Below are 14812 nucleotides of genomic sequence, written 5' to 3'. Positions count from 1 at the left end.
AGTCTTAAATTTTTCTAATGTTAATTTTTGTTAATTTATTAATACTAACAAGTCGTGCATTCCAAGCAAATTCTTTAGTTTGACAGGTACGAAACCATTTTGCGTGACCTTTAATCAAACACCCATAATCTATTAAACAGTTGACTCTTAAAGAAATTTGGTCTTATGGGGGATTGAATTCGCTGGATTTTGCCTAAGAGGTTTGAGCCTGGGACATTAAAGACACCGACCACTTGTTTTTCTGTAGAACTTTTGCATCTTATTCTTGACCTTCTGATCACCGGGTGGGGAAGAAAAATGAATAAATATAATTGATTATTAAACTATTTCACAAAGAGCGTACTTTTGCTGAATCAAAAAACTTCAAATTAGAAAAAAATATATCTAAGAACAAAGATAGCTGAATGTTGTAACAAGTAGCACAGAAAATCCCGCCTTTTCAAAAACCTAAAAAAGTTCTTTTTTCCTCAAAACGTGTCGTTTTTTGTTCCTAATGTATTGAAAGGATATGATCAAAAGCTTAGAATTTATGCATTTTCAATAGTAACTATAAATTATCATATTTACTAAGCAATTCCTTCGCAAAATAATTGGAAAAACGACGGAAAAACCAGGACAATAAAGTTTCACTGGTTGTAAAGGGGGTTTTCAGATTAAAAGTTTTCAATGCGTTTTTTTATACTCAAATATAAACTGCGCGAAAACTTGAAGTTAGTATTTTTCAAACTTTGCGGTCAAATTTTTGAAAAACTACCTTTTGAAAAAAAATTTAGATGAAAAAGTATTTTATGCGAGTTTGCAAAAGTTTAAATTATAAAAAATTGTTGTTTGGCAAAAAAAAACAGTTTGAAGCCTGATATTTTTTGCTGCCACTCATAGCTGTGTTTCGATAAAGTAATTTGTCAAAGTTTCGATTAAGAAATTTTGACATTTTAATTAGGAAATTTTGTCGGCTTTTTTCAAAATTCAGGCAAACAGTATTGTTGTCCTGGGCTGAATTTTTCGTTAACTATGATCTCTTTTTGAGTTATTATTGGGGTTTAAAAACTGACAGTTTTGCCAGTTTGGTATAATTGTCGCGCGTTATCTTTCACGCTGTTTAAGCGTTGGCGGCCAATTAAATCGGTCCAAATGAAGTTGAAGCGAACAGTTTATTTTTATTATTGCGTTACCAGACTTAAAATATGTCACTTTGTACGTAGCGTGAGGGGGGGGGTCAAAACATGAAGAAAAAATATGAAGTTTTCTTACAAATTTCAAATGACGCCCGGTGAAATGAACAATTTTTTTAATTTAACTGGCAATCAGCACTCAGGGTTTTACCTTGATACAAGCAGTCTAGTTCATATTGTAAGCAACGTTTTTTGCTTTGGTGAGGCTAATAAATTATAGTGAGGACGTACTTCGATTTGTCTAATCGGGCGTCAAGTAAATGTTTTTGGCGTTTCGAATTTTGCCCAGAAACTTAATTAATAATATTAATGCAATTCTTCTTTAGTGGGTTAACTTTAGGGAAATTGGGGATTGAGATAGCATTCCATGCTAAAACAGGGAAAATAACAAAAACTGTTCCGACCATTGAAAATAAAGAGGAGTTTAAGATTCGGATGTGTATTAATTTTTTTCCACGCAAAATGAAGTACCACAAATAATCATCGAAATGTGCCGAATCATATATTATATGAAAAACCGTTCAGTCGTGATTCGATTTACACAGAAAAATTTGAAAACTTTTTTCTCAATGTTGAGAAAAACACGTTGCTTTTGAAATTTTTGATTTTGGGTTAACTTCGAGCAAATAAAGTAAGCGAGCAGACCTAATTGTTTTTCAATCAAAAAAATACTACAAATAGTCATCGTTATGGTTGGAATGATTTATGATATCAAAGCTTTTTCAGTGTTGATTCAAACGACAGTAAAAAAAAATCGAAAAGATCCCAATATCGAAAAAAACTGGTTTGAGTTATTTTGAATTTTAGTCGAGTTCCGAAAGAACAAAGCAAATAAATGGATTGCTGTGCATCGCCATTTTAGATATCTTTGATTTTTTAATTTGTTATTCTTCCGAATCATTTTTTGACAAAAAGTGTTGCCTGATATGGCTGTTTTTCTGTGACTGTCGAGTACGCTAAACTTCAGGTTTTCATCAGATCTTTTCATCAAACCGCGCTGAAAAAAATAAGCATTTTTATGTGCTTTTTTAATAACAAATTAGTTGGAGTATTCTGTGCCAATTGCACAGCAACCGGATATCCTTTTTATAGTTTAACTTTTGCCGATCTGACTGTTTTTTTTATAAGCATCCCAGATATCAGAGCTGTTTATAACCAGACTGCTCGTAGGGCAAACCGACTGCCACATAATCAGAATCGATCAGTTTTTGTTGAAAAAAGTCGAAAAACCAGAAAAATTAGATAATATAAAACATCAAGTGAGCGTCGTATGAAATTGCTACAGCGGATAAGTTTGCCTCAATTTAATGAATATCAATGTTGTTGTGCGGGCCGCGGGGTAGTTTACCAAAAAAAAATTGCGTTACGCTTTGAGTTTCACAGTACACATAAAATAGCCCAGCGCAGTCAAATGGGCAATTTTCAAACCCTCAAGTTTTCTACAAAAAATATGATTTAAAAATTTTTCTCATATTTGAATTATGAAAGTCAATATCGTCGATGGGGTTTTTAAAAAGTTTATTGAAAACTGATATTTTGAATGCCAAAACCGACTGAAGAAATACACTATTCCAATCCTAAAGTTTTTTTTTCAGGGTCTAGGACCAAATAGTAGTCTAGAATCAATTTTTAAGGATCTAGAATCAAATAATCCGAGAAAAAATCCCAGGGCAGATTTCATCGAATACAGTATCTTAGAATAATACTTCAATCTTTTATCCTGTAAAAATAAATAAAACATTCTTCTGGATTATAATTTTCTTGAGTTGAGTGCCACTGAAATATGCATCGCCATTTTACTTTTCCAAAAAGTTTTAACTAGCTACGTGGCACAGTCAGCAAGACAAATTAATGAGAAAATCTGTTGATCCATTGAGCGTGCAATTGTATCCTAAATATGATGATTTGTGGGATCGATTAAATCAATTTCTTTTAGAAAAACAAGACACAAAAATTCCGCACTCCCACTGTAGGTATGATGAGAACAGAAGTCCTCGAATACTAAAAAACCGATGCGTCAAAAACTCAGATCTCAAGGACCAAAAAATGTTGATTTTGAGGGTTTTAAGTCTTAAATTTTTCTAATGTTAATTTTTGTTAATTTATTAAAACTAACAAGTCGTGCATTCCAAGCAAATTCTTTAGTTTGACAGGTACGAAACCATTTTGCGTGACCTTTAATCAAACACCCATAATCTATTAAACAGTTGACTCTTAAAGCAATTTGGTCTTATGGGGGATTGAATTCGCTGGATTTTGCCTAAGAGGTTTGAGCCTGGGACATTAAAGACACCGACCACTTGTTTTTCTGTAGAACTTTTGCATCTTATTCTTGACCTTCTGATCACCGGGTGGGGAAGAAAAATGAATAAATATAATTGATTATTAAACTATTTCACAAAGAGCGTACTTTTGCTGAATCAAAAAACTTTAAATTAGAAAAAAATATATCTAAGAACAAAGATAGCTGAATGTTGTAACAAGTAGCACAGAAAATCCCGCCTTTTCAAAAACCTAAAAAAGTTCTTTTTTCCTCAAAACGTGTCGTTTTTTGTTCCTAATGTATTGAAAGGATATGATCAAAAGCTTAGAATTTATGCATTTTCAATAGTAACTATAAATTATCATATTTACTAAGCAATTCCTTCGCAAAATAATTGGAAAAACGAACAAAAAAATTAAACACTTCAACAAAAAAGTTTTCATTTTTCTGCAGAGTATTTCCTTTTTCATTCACAAAGGTTTCAACCAAAAAAAGGCTAAGAAACTTCAAAACTTGTTTTACTAGCGTAACACTAAGTTTTCACGGCCTAATAAAAGCTTATCGTCGCCATATTATACGCCTGCTCACTCGCTTTATTCGCAAAAAAATCGAGGATAAGTTTAATCTAGGAGAATGATTAGAAAAAGTAAGATAAATGATCGAACATTCTGACGCCAATGGGGGAGCCAATGATGAAGATTGATTTCATTTGAATGAAAAGGGAACACGCTTCGCAGGGTTTTATTGGTGGAAACACCTGCCGAGAATGGGATGAAACCATAACTGCACACAGAATGGCGTCCGCAGTAGATGCAAGTTTCTGCGATATAACCTTCCCGAAAAAACTGTTCAAACTGAGTGTTAAGAAGGGAGATTGGAGCAATTTGGAGCGATGGTTCCAACAGACTTTTCCCTCTGTGCCTGAAGAAGTGGTCAAACTATTTTGCGCCAAGTCTTCTGCTGCTGAATCAGGTGAATTGAAATATATAGAATCAATAAACAAGTGTAGCAAGTTTGATATTCCAGTAGCGTATTTTACTATCATTGTACAGGGTGTTTCCAAAAACTTCCTCAGAAAAAGTCAAACTTCTCATTAAGTACGTGAACTGAGTTGCTGAGCGTTTGGCCCACCATTGAAAGTAGATGAAAAATATTTTACACTTTTGAGAAAGTGTTTCACACAATAAGATACTTGAAAAGGCGTGAATTTTCTACACGCACTTTGAAAAAAAAGTCTTTGATCAGGGCAAATGATCTGACTGCCCTTATCTGGTCTCGGATATTTATACGTACGGAAAACTAGGTTGTGATTAGTAGTAGCGTGCCGAGGGGGGCGAACGCCCTTCTTACCGTCAATTCTTGTTGCCAATTTTTTCCAAAGGCTCTCCCCCCTTTTGATATAGTTTTGCGAGATCCATTTTTGGCTGGTCAACATCAAAAAGTTGTAGTAAGGCGCCTTTGGCGCCAATATAACTAAACTTGAGAGGGGAGCGCGCCGAAAAAAAACGCAAGTTTTTGATCAAATATATTTCAAAAATTCTCAGAGCATCATTTTTAGCAAGTTTTTTGAAAAATTTGCCTGCGGAGCAGAAAGTTTTTGACACATTAGGGTCTTTAGAGTATTTTCGGAGAGCTCGGAAAATCAAATATATCGATCTAAAAAAATCTTTCAAAATTTTTTTTCGAAAAACCAGCCCTCCCCTTTCCTAGAAAAATTTCTGCGCACGCTACCGGTCACAGACAGGCAGTTTTCATGATCGATTAGCTTGTCTCAAGTCAATTTGGATTGATTTTGAGGGCGGAATAATTCGCGCTATGCTTTCACCATCATAAACATTTTGAAACTGAGCATAATTTAGGCTAAATTATGGCATATTAGGCAGCTTTCAAATCTTGGGAAACACACTAAGCATAATCGCAGCTAAAATAAAACTTTTTGAATTTCAACGCAAGGAGTTGAAATTTTCATTTTAAAACATTTTTCGTTGAAATTGTTTTATCGACTGCAAAAATTGGTCTGAATAAAAATACTTCAAGAAAATTCATTTTAATCATTTCTTCGAAAGACGGATAAAAATCAATATTGGTACTTCGAGATTAATATTGCCTAGACTTTTGATCACTGAAATACCAATGACGGAATTTGAGCACCAATGACAAAATACTAGCCTATTTGAAAAACCATTAGAACGCTCTTTTTTAAAGCGGATTTTCAAAGTTGTTGAAGGCAGGAAACAAAAGTTTGATTTGAGTTTCAAAGTTTTGCAAATCAAATTGATAAACGACACAACTAATTAGAAACTGAGTAAAAACTGTGACATTCATGGTTAGTTTTGACTGATAAATGCGTATTTTTTGAAAAAACGTGAAAATAGTTTCTGATAACTATGATTTTTTTCCAAATTACCTCATTATTCATTTATCTGATTTCGCTGCTGAAAAAGCAACTACATAAAGAAATAAATTTTCCTAAGTCCTATTCATTCACAGTCTGAGTAACTCAGCTCAAATTATTTTTTTACATGTTATCTTGTGTTCTAAAGTGGCTTGAAGTTTAGGTTCAGGAAGTTTAAGGACATGGATTTGAATAATGTAAATACAATGCTTTGGATCAATTAGGTTGGATTCATCAGAGATCATAGAAATGCCCTTCTGTACAAGGGCGGATTTAGAAGGAGGCGGGGAGGCGGACGCCCTTTCCCTCAGAGATTTGACCACCTCATCAACCAAATTGTCCCTCCTTTGGCATTATTTTAAACATCCATGCTTGGCCGACTAACCCTAAAAGTCTCCTGGGGCCCCAAAATACACTAAATTGAAGGAAAGCGCGCCATAAAACGAAATTTTTGGATCAAAATTTTCCAAAAAGTGCCTAATAACGGATTTTTCAGCTCTCGAATTTTTCAGCTTATCTTCCTGAGAACCCTACCAATGCCATAATTGCTTAGAGGTTGTAACAATTCTTAGGCAAACCTTGTGCTAATTCAATGAATTTCACATCCGCAAAACCCCAACGATGATTTAATAACTCTGCACTACAATTTTCAATTCACACTACAATCAAATTAATTCCATAGATGCTTAAGTCTCCCATGTAGTTGTTTCATGTTGGTAGGAAAGGCGTTTTTGATAATTAATAACGCTAGAGGTCGCCAAGCCTCCTAAAAGGCGTTATTGATGCAAACAACTGCTCCAAACTGGTCGAAACTTTTGTTCACAGGGGTTTCTGAAATAGACTATGGTAAAGTGTACATCATGAGCGAAATTCTGGTAAAATCGAGAGAAAGTCCAGAAATATCTAAAACTGTTCGGATCAAAATTGAGGAATCGCTCAAGTTCCTGACGCACGACACTTCATATCGATGCATGGCCAGTTATTTTTTCATCCTGCTACATTTGCCTGTGTTCTTCGAATCAATGACTCATTACTTATTCAAAAAAGTTTTCGCAGTCATTAAAAAAGCCCCGAGAAAAGTGCAGCATCTTTTGCGCGAACTATTCAAATCAGTGACGACAACCGACTCTGTTAAACTTGTAGTCCCACAACTCAAAATTTTCTTACGGTCCCAATTGGCTTCGAACCCTGGCGTCAATGTAGATTGCGCAACAGCTTCAGACACCGACGGAAACGGGGCTAGGACACAAAATTTCGAACTTGTATGTTGGTTGCTGCAACTTGTTTACACCTCGAGCGACTCGGTCGTTAAACAGTATCCGGATATAGATACTAAGTTGTTCCCATGTGACTTCATAAAAGACGAACTCCTAGTTGAACACTACAATAGCTGGATCACTAGAGGACGAACCAGTGACACTGAGTTCTCAATCTGTAACTTCTCGTTTCTCATCAGCTCAGTGGAAAAGAGAAAACTCCTTACTAAAGTATCGGAGGGTGAAATGATTTCGATCGCGGAGAGCTACTTTAAGGAACAGGTTCAGAAGGCAACCAAAAAGCAAAGGCAGAAAAATAAAGAAATCCAAATTGATATAGGGCAAATATTCCTGGAAATCAAAGTAAGGAGGGATCATTTGCTTACAGATTCTCTCAAAGCTATCAAAGAAAACCGAGAGAACTTGCGCAGGAAGCTCAAGATCGAGTTTGACAATGAGCAAGGGATTGATTTAGGAGGCTTAACCAAAGAGTGGTTTATGCTAGTAATGAAAGAACTGACCGAGTGTGATGAGTCGAAAGGTCAGAGGTCAATTTTTACTACCAATGAAGAGAGAATGTTCTACTGGTTCAATGGGAGCAACAAGAACCTTGAGAGGTACTACTTGTTTGGATGTCTGGTTGGCCTGGCTATTCACAACTCCACAATTCTGGATGTGAACTTGCCCCTGTTCTATTTCAAAAAACTACTCAGTCCAGCTGTCTATCAAACGAACGCGGTGGCCATGGAGAAGTCGGCTGTTGGATCAATAGAAGTATCACTCGAGTACCTGAGGGACTTCCAGCCTGTTGTGATGAAGAGCTTGCAGGAGCTTCTAGAATATTCTGGGAATGTTGAAGAAGATTTTGGACTAGACTTCACTACAAGGCTAGTAGGAGCTAACTGCATCTGAAACCTATAAACTATAACCTAGACTTCACTACAAGGCTAGTAGGAGCTAACTGCATCTGAAACCCATAACCTTTAACCTATAAAAAAATTTAATAAGAATTATTTAATAAAACTAACATGTTCTTTAAAATTATAGAAATGAATTTGTCACATGGAAAAAGTATACTTTCAAATTCAGAAAAAGTCAACACAATATTAAAGATTGTTTTTCAACTTTTATGAACTGACTGAATATTCTCATTTTAGATTGCTTGGCCGATTAAAGATATTTTTACAAGATAATTTTAATAACGGCAGAGTTTGTGACTCCGTCTAAAATTGGTCGAGCTATGAAAAAACTTGGAGCCTCTAGCTCGTTTCAGCGTGCATGAGAATGGGTCAGTGAGCACATTCAGTCTGAAGAGTGAGGGGAGTAGAGTGGGTGTGACGAATGAGAACAGGAAAGAGTACGTGGACAGGTACTTGGAGTTCTGTCTCAACAGATATGCCCACACTCAGTTCACAGCCTTCTACAAGGGATTCCACCAAGTGTGCGACTCACAGGTCTGCATCATAATAAAACCAATTTATAAAATAGAGAATGACAAGTAATTGATTTGAAACTTTTTTTCTTAATTTTCTTAGATTTCTTCAGACATTCCCCTCTGCAAAAGGAAATTGGGAGATTCGTTACTTGGTACAAAAATTACATATGCTTAACCTTTGATATAATTCATTATAGGAGTGACAATTCGTTATTAGGTATCGGCGACCATGTTGCGACCTAATTAGGTAGCCGGAATGGACTTTCTGCGACCAAAACTTCATACACCCGCAAGAGGCATGAGTCGCACAGAGTAGCAACATAGCTAACAATGGGTCGCGCAAAATCGCAACATGGGTCCTGCAAAGTGGCAAAATGAGTCGCGCAAAAAATTAGTCACAACATGAGTCGCGCAAAGTCGCAACATGAGTCGCGCATTATAAAAACTTTCGAGCAGTTTAAGTAATGGAATTGATGTCTAACTGTTCCCACACCCTAAAGTGAAATTCCCAAACTTAAACACCTCACTCATATTCTTTAATACCGCACCCTTGTCACTTAAAAGGTGTCATTGTCCTTTTGATAGTATGTTACGATGTTAAACGTGAATCGGCTAAATTTTTTTCTTTTCAAACTCAATTTCGAACGCAACATTCCACGCATTTTAGAAAATCAACATTCATACTGCATATTCTCAATACTTGCATGTGTGGCTGAAGTGTTTCCGAAATTATGGTCCTCTTGAAATTTTAGTAAGACTTATTAAAATAATATTGCCTGCCGAATAAACAAATAACGGAGAGTTATCCACTTTGCGTGAAATTCGGGCCGCTTTTTTTCTCGTGAAATAGTTAGATATGTCAAAAAGTCGCCCTAAACAACAAATTTCAAGTTAAAAAGATAAAAGAGCTGTTTTTCTCGATAAAAGTTTCGAGCACAGATGCAACGACTCGTGTCCTGTATCAGCAAACGTTTTGACAATTCGTAGCTCTTAATGTCGGTGTACGAGTGAAAAGTAAAATTTTTGGTTAACAACGAGAACTAAAGCTACTACAATACGAGACCAAGCTGTGCACTGGAGAGGCGCACAATTTGGTGTCTGTAGGTTAGTTGTATCTGGAGACAAGCCTTGGAACAAGTTCTTGTTCCAAAAAGTTAAAGGGTTCCGCTTACAAAAATCCATCGGATTCTGCGTAAAATTACCTGTAGCGTTAATTACGTCGAAATATTTGTTTTATTTTGGATTCAGCAGCTTTAAAAAAATTGTGCAGAGCTGAAGTGATGTCCGCTAATTTAAGTGGAATCCGCAAAAGTTGTATGCAGAATTCGCGAATAAAAGCAAACTCTGCAATTTGCTTATTAAACTAAGCTGAATCAGTTTTTGCGCTAGAAACCAGTACAGGGTTTCAATTTTTATCTAGCAAAGACGGGCTTTAAAAACAAGAACTTCATCAGCATCAGCGAAATCCACGAAAAATATTTAAATGATTGGTTAAAAAAACCGTGCTTGTACCCTTTAGTATTTCGGATAAATTTCAAGCAAGCAGTTTTTTGTGATCCTAGTCTGAGAAACACAACACCACACATCACCGAACAAAATATCTGGAATTTTGAGAGAAATTGTTTCATAGAAAGAAATAAATCGAGCTTATGTACTTTTAAAGTTTCATATAGCGCAAAGTGTATTGTCAAAAATCATGCGTCGCCCTGAACAACAAAGTTCAAGTTAAAATGATAAGAGAGCTATTTTTCTCAATAAAAGTTTCGAGCACAGATGCAACGACTCGTGTCCTGTATCAGCAAAAGTTTTGACAATTCGTAGCTCTTAATGTCAGTGAACGAGGGAAAAGTAGAATTTTTGATTAACAACAAGAACTATAGCTACTACAATACGAGACCAAGCTGTGCACTGGAGAGGCACACAATTTGGTGTCTGTAGGTTGGTTGAATCTGGAGATAAGTCTTGGAACAAATAAGTTCCTGTTTCAAAATGTAATCCAGCGGATTTCGCGTACAATCACCTGTAGCGTTAATTATGTCGAAACATTTGTTTTCGTGACCATAGTTTGGGAAGCACAACACCACACATCACCGAACAAAAAATTTAGAATTTTTGAGAGAAGTTTTTTCAATGAAAGAAATAATTTGAGCTTTTGTAATTTTTAAGTTTCATATAGCAAATTCAACGGAAGTTTCATCTATTTGAAAGAATTCAGCCTTTTAATTTTAATGGACTTGAGATGCAAACCAAGGTAAGCTGTGAATTAAAAAAGAAAATGAACAGAACGTAATGTCAGTAGTGAGATGCATCCAATTTTGAGCTGTAATTCGGAACGATCCGAACAAAATGTACTGTCAGTGTTTGAAATTTTTCGGTGCGCTCTATGAATGAACAAACTGAACGGAACAAATTGTCAGTAATTCAGAAAAAAATTAAGGATCATTTTAAGTGTTCCCCGTTTTTGATCCTTGTTTACTAATTCCTCTGCATGTATTTTTTATGCCCACACCAGGCCTAAGAAGCTTTTGAAATCAGCAAACAAAATGCAGATCTATCTCTCTTACAATTTGCTGCTTCGCTTACATTTCCACCAGCGTAATCCACCTACAATTTTCGGTTTCCGGTAACAGTTTCGAGTTTTGCAACGAGGCAATTTTACTATAAACTTTTGTAAACTTGTTTTTGGGCTTCACAAACTGTTTGGATTTTGCAAATGCTGCGGATTCCGCAGATTAGCCTGTTTTTGGAGTAATTTCAGTGTTTTAGCAATTTGTTTGTGAAATCCAAAACAGCAATGAAGATTTTAAAAATTAATTTTGGCCTGTTGCTGAATCCGCTTACAATTCACAAAATGCACAGTTTGGACTCTTTGTAGTGTGATTTTACTTCAGGTCATGATGCTGCTGAGTTCTTTTGACCTCCAGAGAATTGTGATTGGTGAGTCGTCCTCCCTCGATTTTGTCCAACTGAGGAGGGTGTGTACTTACGCAGGTGGATTTGATGACAACTGCACAACAGTTGAGAACTTTTGGAAAGTGGTGAAAGTATTGGACGAGAGTGAACAGAGTTCGTTTCTGTCATTTCTGACTGGATGCAAGAGACTTCCGATTGGAGGTTTCTCCGAAATGAAATTCACTCTGAAACAAGTGATTGATGCTCCTGAGGGAAGTTTACCAGTGGCTCATACGTGCTTCAACGAACTGCAAATGTCAAAATACACTGATGCTGAGGAGTTGAGGGAAAAACTTTTGTATGCCATCAACAACTGTCAGGGATATGGACTCGAATAATTGGCTCAAAATGCAAATCTATAAATTGTCTGATATCTAGATAGGCTTAGATGTATTTTTTTGATGCTAACGGTCGCTTCATTTAAAGATATAAAAAAAATTTCATTTGCAAGAAATATCTAGTTGTCAAACTGTCCCACGAGAAGATAGGCGTTTTCATGGGTACCAAAAATTTATTTCTAATTTTTGAAACAGTTAAACGTAGCTTACAAAAAACAATCAAAACACATTCTACTTTCAAAACCAACAAGACTGCTCGTATCAGGGTGAAGCCCTGAATGTTCCGACTGCCTTTTAAGTTATATTGAGCAGAAAAAAACATGAAAAATTTGAATGTAAAAAAACTAATTTTTTTTAATTGAGATTTTTTGTAAAAATCATCGCCCCACACGCAATAATAATTACAAAATGATAAGTTTCGCTCCTATTAACAAATCAGGTGTGGCATATAAGCTTCCTTGAACCAACTTGGAACGATTTCTTAAAAGGATTAAATCTCCGCTTACGCGTTAATAGCGCGAAATATACCGCGCATTAATTGTCTCAAATCGGTCAAAATTGCAATTTTTAAACCCCCATAACTTCACGAAAAATGATCATAGGTGAAATATATTTTCAAATTTAAGTTCAGGACTACAATACCTTTTGAATAATATTAAAAAATTCCGTCAAAAACGGCTAGTTGAAAAGTCGAAATTTGTCTGAAGAAAAAAACCCACCCGAGCACAAATATTCTGTTACTTTCGTTACAAAAGTCGGAACAAGTGTAAAAGAGAAATTTGGAAGAGTCGAAAAGGGAACTAATATGATCAACCAACTTGACTCAAAACAATTTGGAATGATTTTAGATTTTGAATGATAAATTTATGAAAGCCAACTTAAATTAGTCCAGAACACAACCGATATGTTCATTTTAAACCTCCTACGTTTTCATCAAAATTGCATATAAAATATCTTTTCAGTTTTCACATCTAAGCCCAGCTAGTTGATGCTTTCATTTTGGTTTGAGAATGTTTCGTTAAAAATTATTGTTTCTATCGCCGAAATCAGTCAGAATTAGAAAAAACTACAACCAGCATAATTATTCGTATATATATTTTTTTGAAAATTCGATCAACAAGACTGCTAATTGCAGGGCCACGCCCTAAAATATGCTAAAAGAGCCGACTGTCTTCTTAAGTGTCTCAATAACTTTTGGTATGTAAAGAACGAATTCAAAATTTATGTAAAGTGGTTATAATAAAACATTTATATATTCTGCCCCGCACTGAAACATTCTGCCATTTCCATTGAGAGCCAGAACAAATTACGCAGGAGAAAACACTGAAAAAAAATAGAAAAAAAAAGACAGAAGAAAGATTTCTAATTTGTTTCGAACTCTTGTTTTCGATTTACAGGTTTGATGGAATAAACCCTAATTTCTTAAAGCTATGTAACTAGAGTTTTTAGTAGCACCTGTTTGATGATAAATTTCTTTGAAGAAGCAACTGAGCAAAAACTTAATTGACCAAGACTGCTTTCAAAGATTATGAAAGCGGAATGGTTCTTCTTCAAACGCAAGTTCAAGCTAAAGTGATACGCATCAAACACATGTCAATTAAAAGCCTGCAACACATTACTGTTCCGACTTTCGAAGAACACGAAACATTTATTCTCAGTTTTTTTATTTAGTCAATTTTCGCCTGTCGAAATAATAGTTTTCAACAGAAATTTCTTATACCACATTGAAGATATCGACTTCGTGATTTCAAATTTAAAAGATATTTCACCTCCGATCATTTTTTGTTAAGTTTTGGGGTTTTGAAAATTGCCAAATTGGCCATGTTTCGAACAAAATTATGCGCGCTTTGAAGAGTTTATTCATAATCTTTAGAGCGTAACGCGAATTATCCCGCACAACAAACTCGTTCCAAATTGATTTGAGGCTAGCTAATTGGTCCCCGTATTTATTTTGTGCGACTCAAATTTTTCCACTTTGATTTTGCCCACAATTTATAGGTTTTCAATATTTTTTTCCAAAAACTATTCGATATGAACTAAGGTACAGCCGGAGCAGTCAAGGCTTTGCCCTCATATACGTGCAGTCTTGCCTGTATCAAATACCTCTTATGAATTCAATTAGGAATAAATTTTGAGGAAGAGTGCCCTGAAAGCTAGTAGTTGAAAATTCAAAATGTGTATGAAGAAAAGACTTCATCCAGCGCAAATACTCCATACTCCTTCTTTTTTTGAGTTTTTAAAGCATCGCTTAACATCCATAAAGGGAGAAATTTCTTCTGTTTCGACAAAAACTTTCGCCTGCCCTTTTAATTACTTTCAGTTAGTTTATTATGATTCAAAACCTAGTGAGAAAGTTTCGTTTATTTCAAGAATTTCGCTCGCTAAAAGTTTCTTAATGAAATCTAATGGTTTGTAAGTTTTTTTGTAATTGCCATAAAAAAAGTGTGAGAAAAATTATAGAAAAAACTAACAGAAACTGAAATTTACATAACCATTTTTCCAGTTATTAAAACCCTGTCGCAACTCAAAAAATCTGGCATTTTTTGGAGCTCATTTTCTTAATTTCCATTCCTCGACTTTGGCATAAAAAACACACTTTGAACAAAACTTTCAGAAAACTAAGGAAAACCGAAATTGATTTTAATATTTTTAAGGGAAAAACTGAAAAAAAAAATTGCAAAAAAACTCTACATTTTGCTCGGAACTGCGTTCCATTCACTGGTTTGATCGGATAATCACACATTTTTGAGGCTCTTCAAACCAGATTTTTTTTAGTTGACACATATTTGATGATAAAATTTAGTTAGTAAACTTGATGATTAAGTTTTTATCGTATTATGCCGGAAATTTTAAAAAATTAAATCGGTTTTAAAGTTGGCGTTCAAGAAAAATTGTTCCCAAAACTTTCATAATTTTGAGCAATTATTTTGGCTAGACATTCTATGGCTGCTAATAGAATTGACCAAACAGGCTTTTTCACACAATTCAATTTATTTTAAAG

At 35.1% G+C, this 14812-nt stretch overlaps 1 protein-coding gene across 1 annotated transcript; it reads left to right on the top strand.

The window, feature by feature from the left end:
* The first annotated feature begins 4166 nt into the window (after positions 1 to 4166).
* Positions 4167 to 11834, top strand: LOC134845517 (probable E3 ubiquitin-protein ligase HECTD2). Its single transcript, XM_063862445.1, has 4 exons — positions 4167 to 4407; positions 6656 to 7973; positions 8360 to 8540; positions 11413 to 11834. Exons 1-4 carry the CDS (start codon positions 4230 to 4232, stop codon positions 11809 to 11811), a joined length of 2076 nt encoding a protein of 691 aa, XP_063718515.1. The 5' UTR covers positions 4167 to 4229; the 3' UTR covers positions 11812 to 11834.
* Positions 11835 to 14812: the final 2978 nt, after the last annotated feature.

This window comes from Symsagittifera roscoffensis, chromosome 1, assembly GCF_963678635.1.
Source record: "Symsagittifera roscoffensis chromosome 1, txSymRosc1.1, whole genome shotgun sequence".
In the NCBI taxonomy this organism is placed as follows: Eukaryota; Metazoa; Xenacoelomorpha; order Acoela; family Convolutidae; genus Symsagittifera; species Symsagittifera roscoffensis.
The sequence above is the reverse complement of the archived record's forward strand: the minus strand, read 5'-3'. Positions and strand labels throughout refer to the sequence as shown.

Coding starts and splice junctions, on each gene's coding strand:
- LOC134845517 (XM_063862445.1), top strand. CDS start 4,230: ATGGCGTCCGCAGTAGATGCAAGTTTCTGCGATATAACCTTCCCGAAA. Junction 4,408..6,655: donor GTCTTCTGCTGCTGAATCAG/GTGAATTGAAAT, acceptor TTTTGTTCACAG/GGGTTTCTGAAATAGACTAT. Junction 7,974..8,359: donor GGACTAGACTTCACTACAAG/GCTAGTAGGAGC, acceptor AGCTCGTTTCAG/CGTGCATGAGAATGGGTCAG.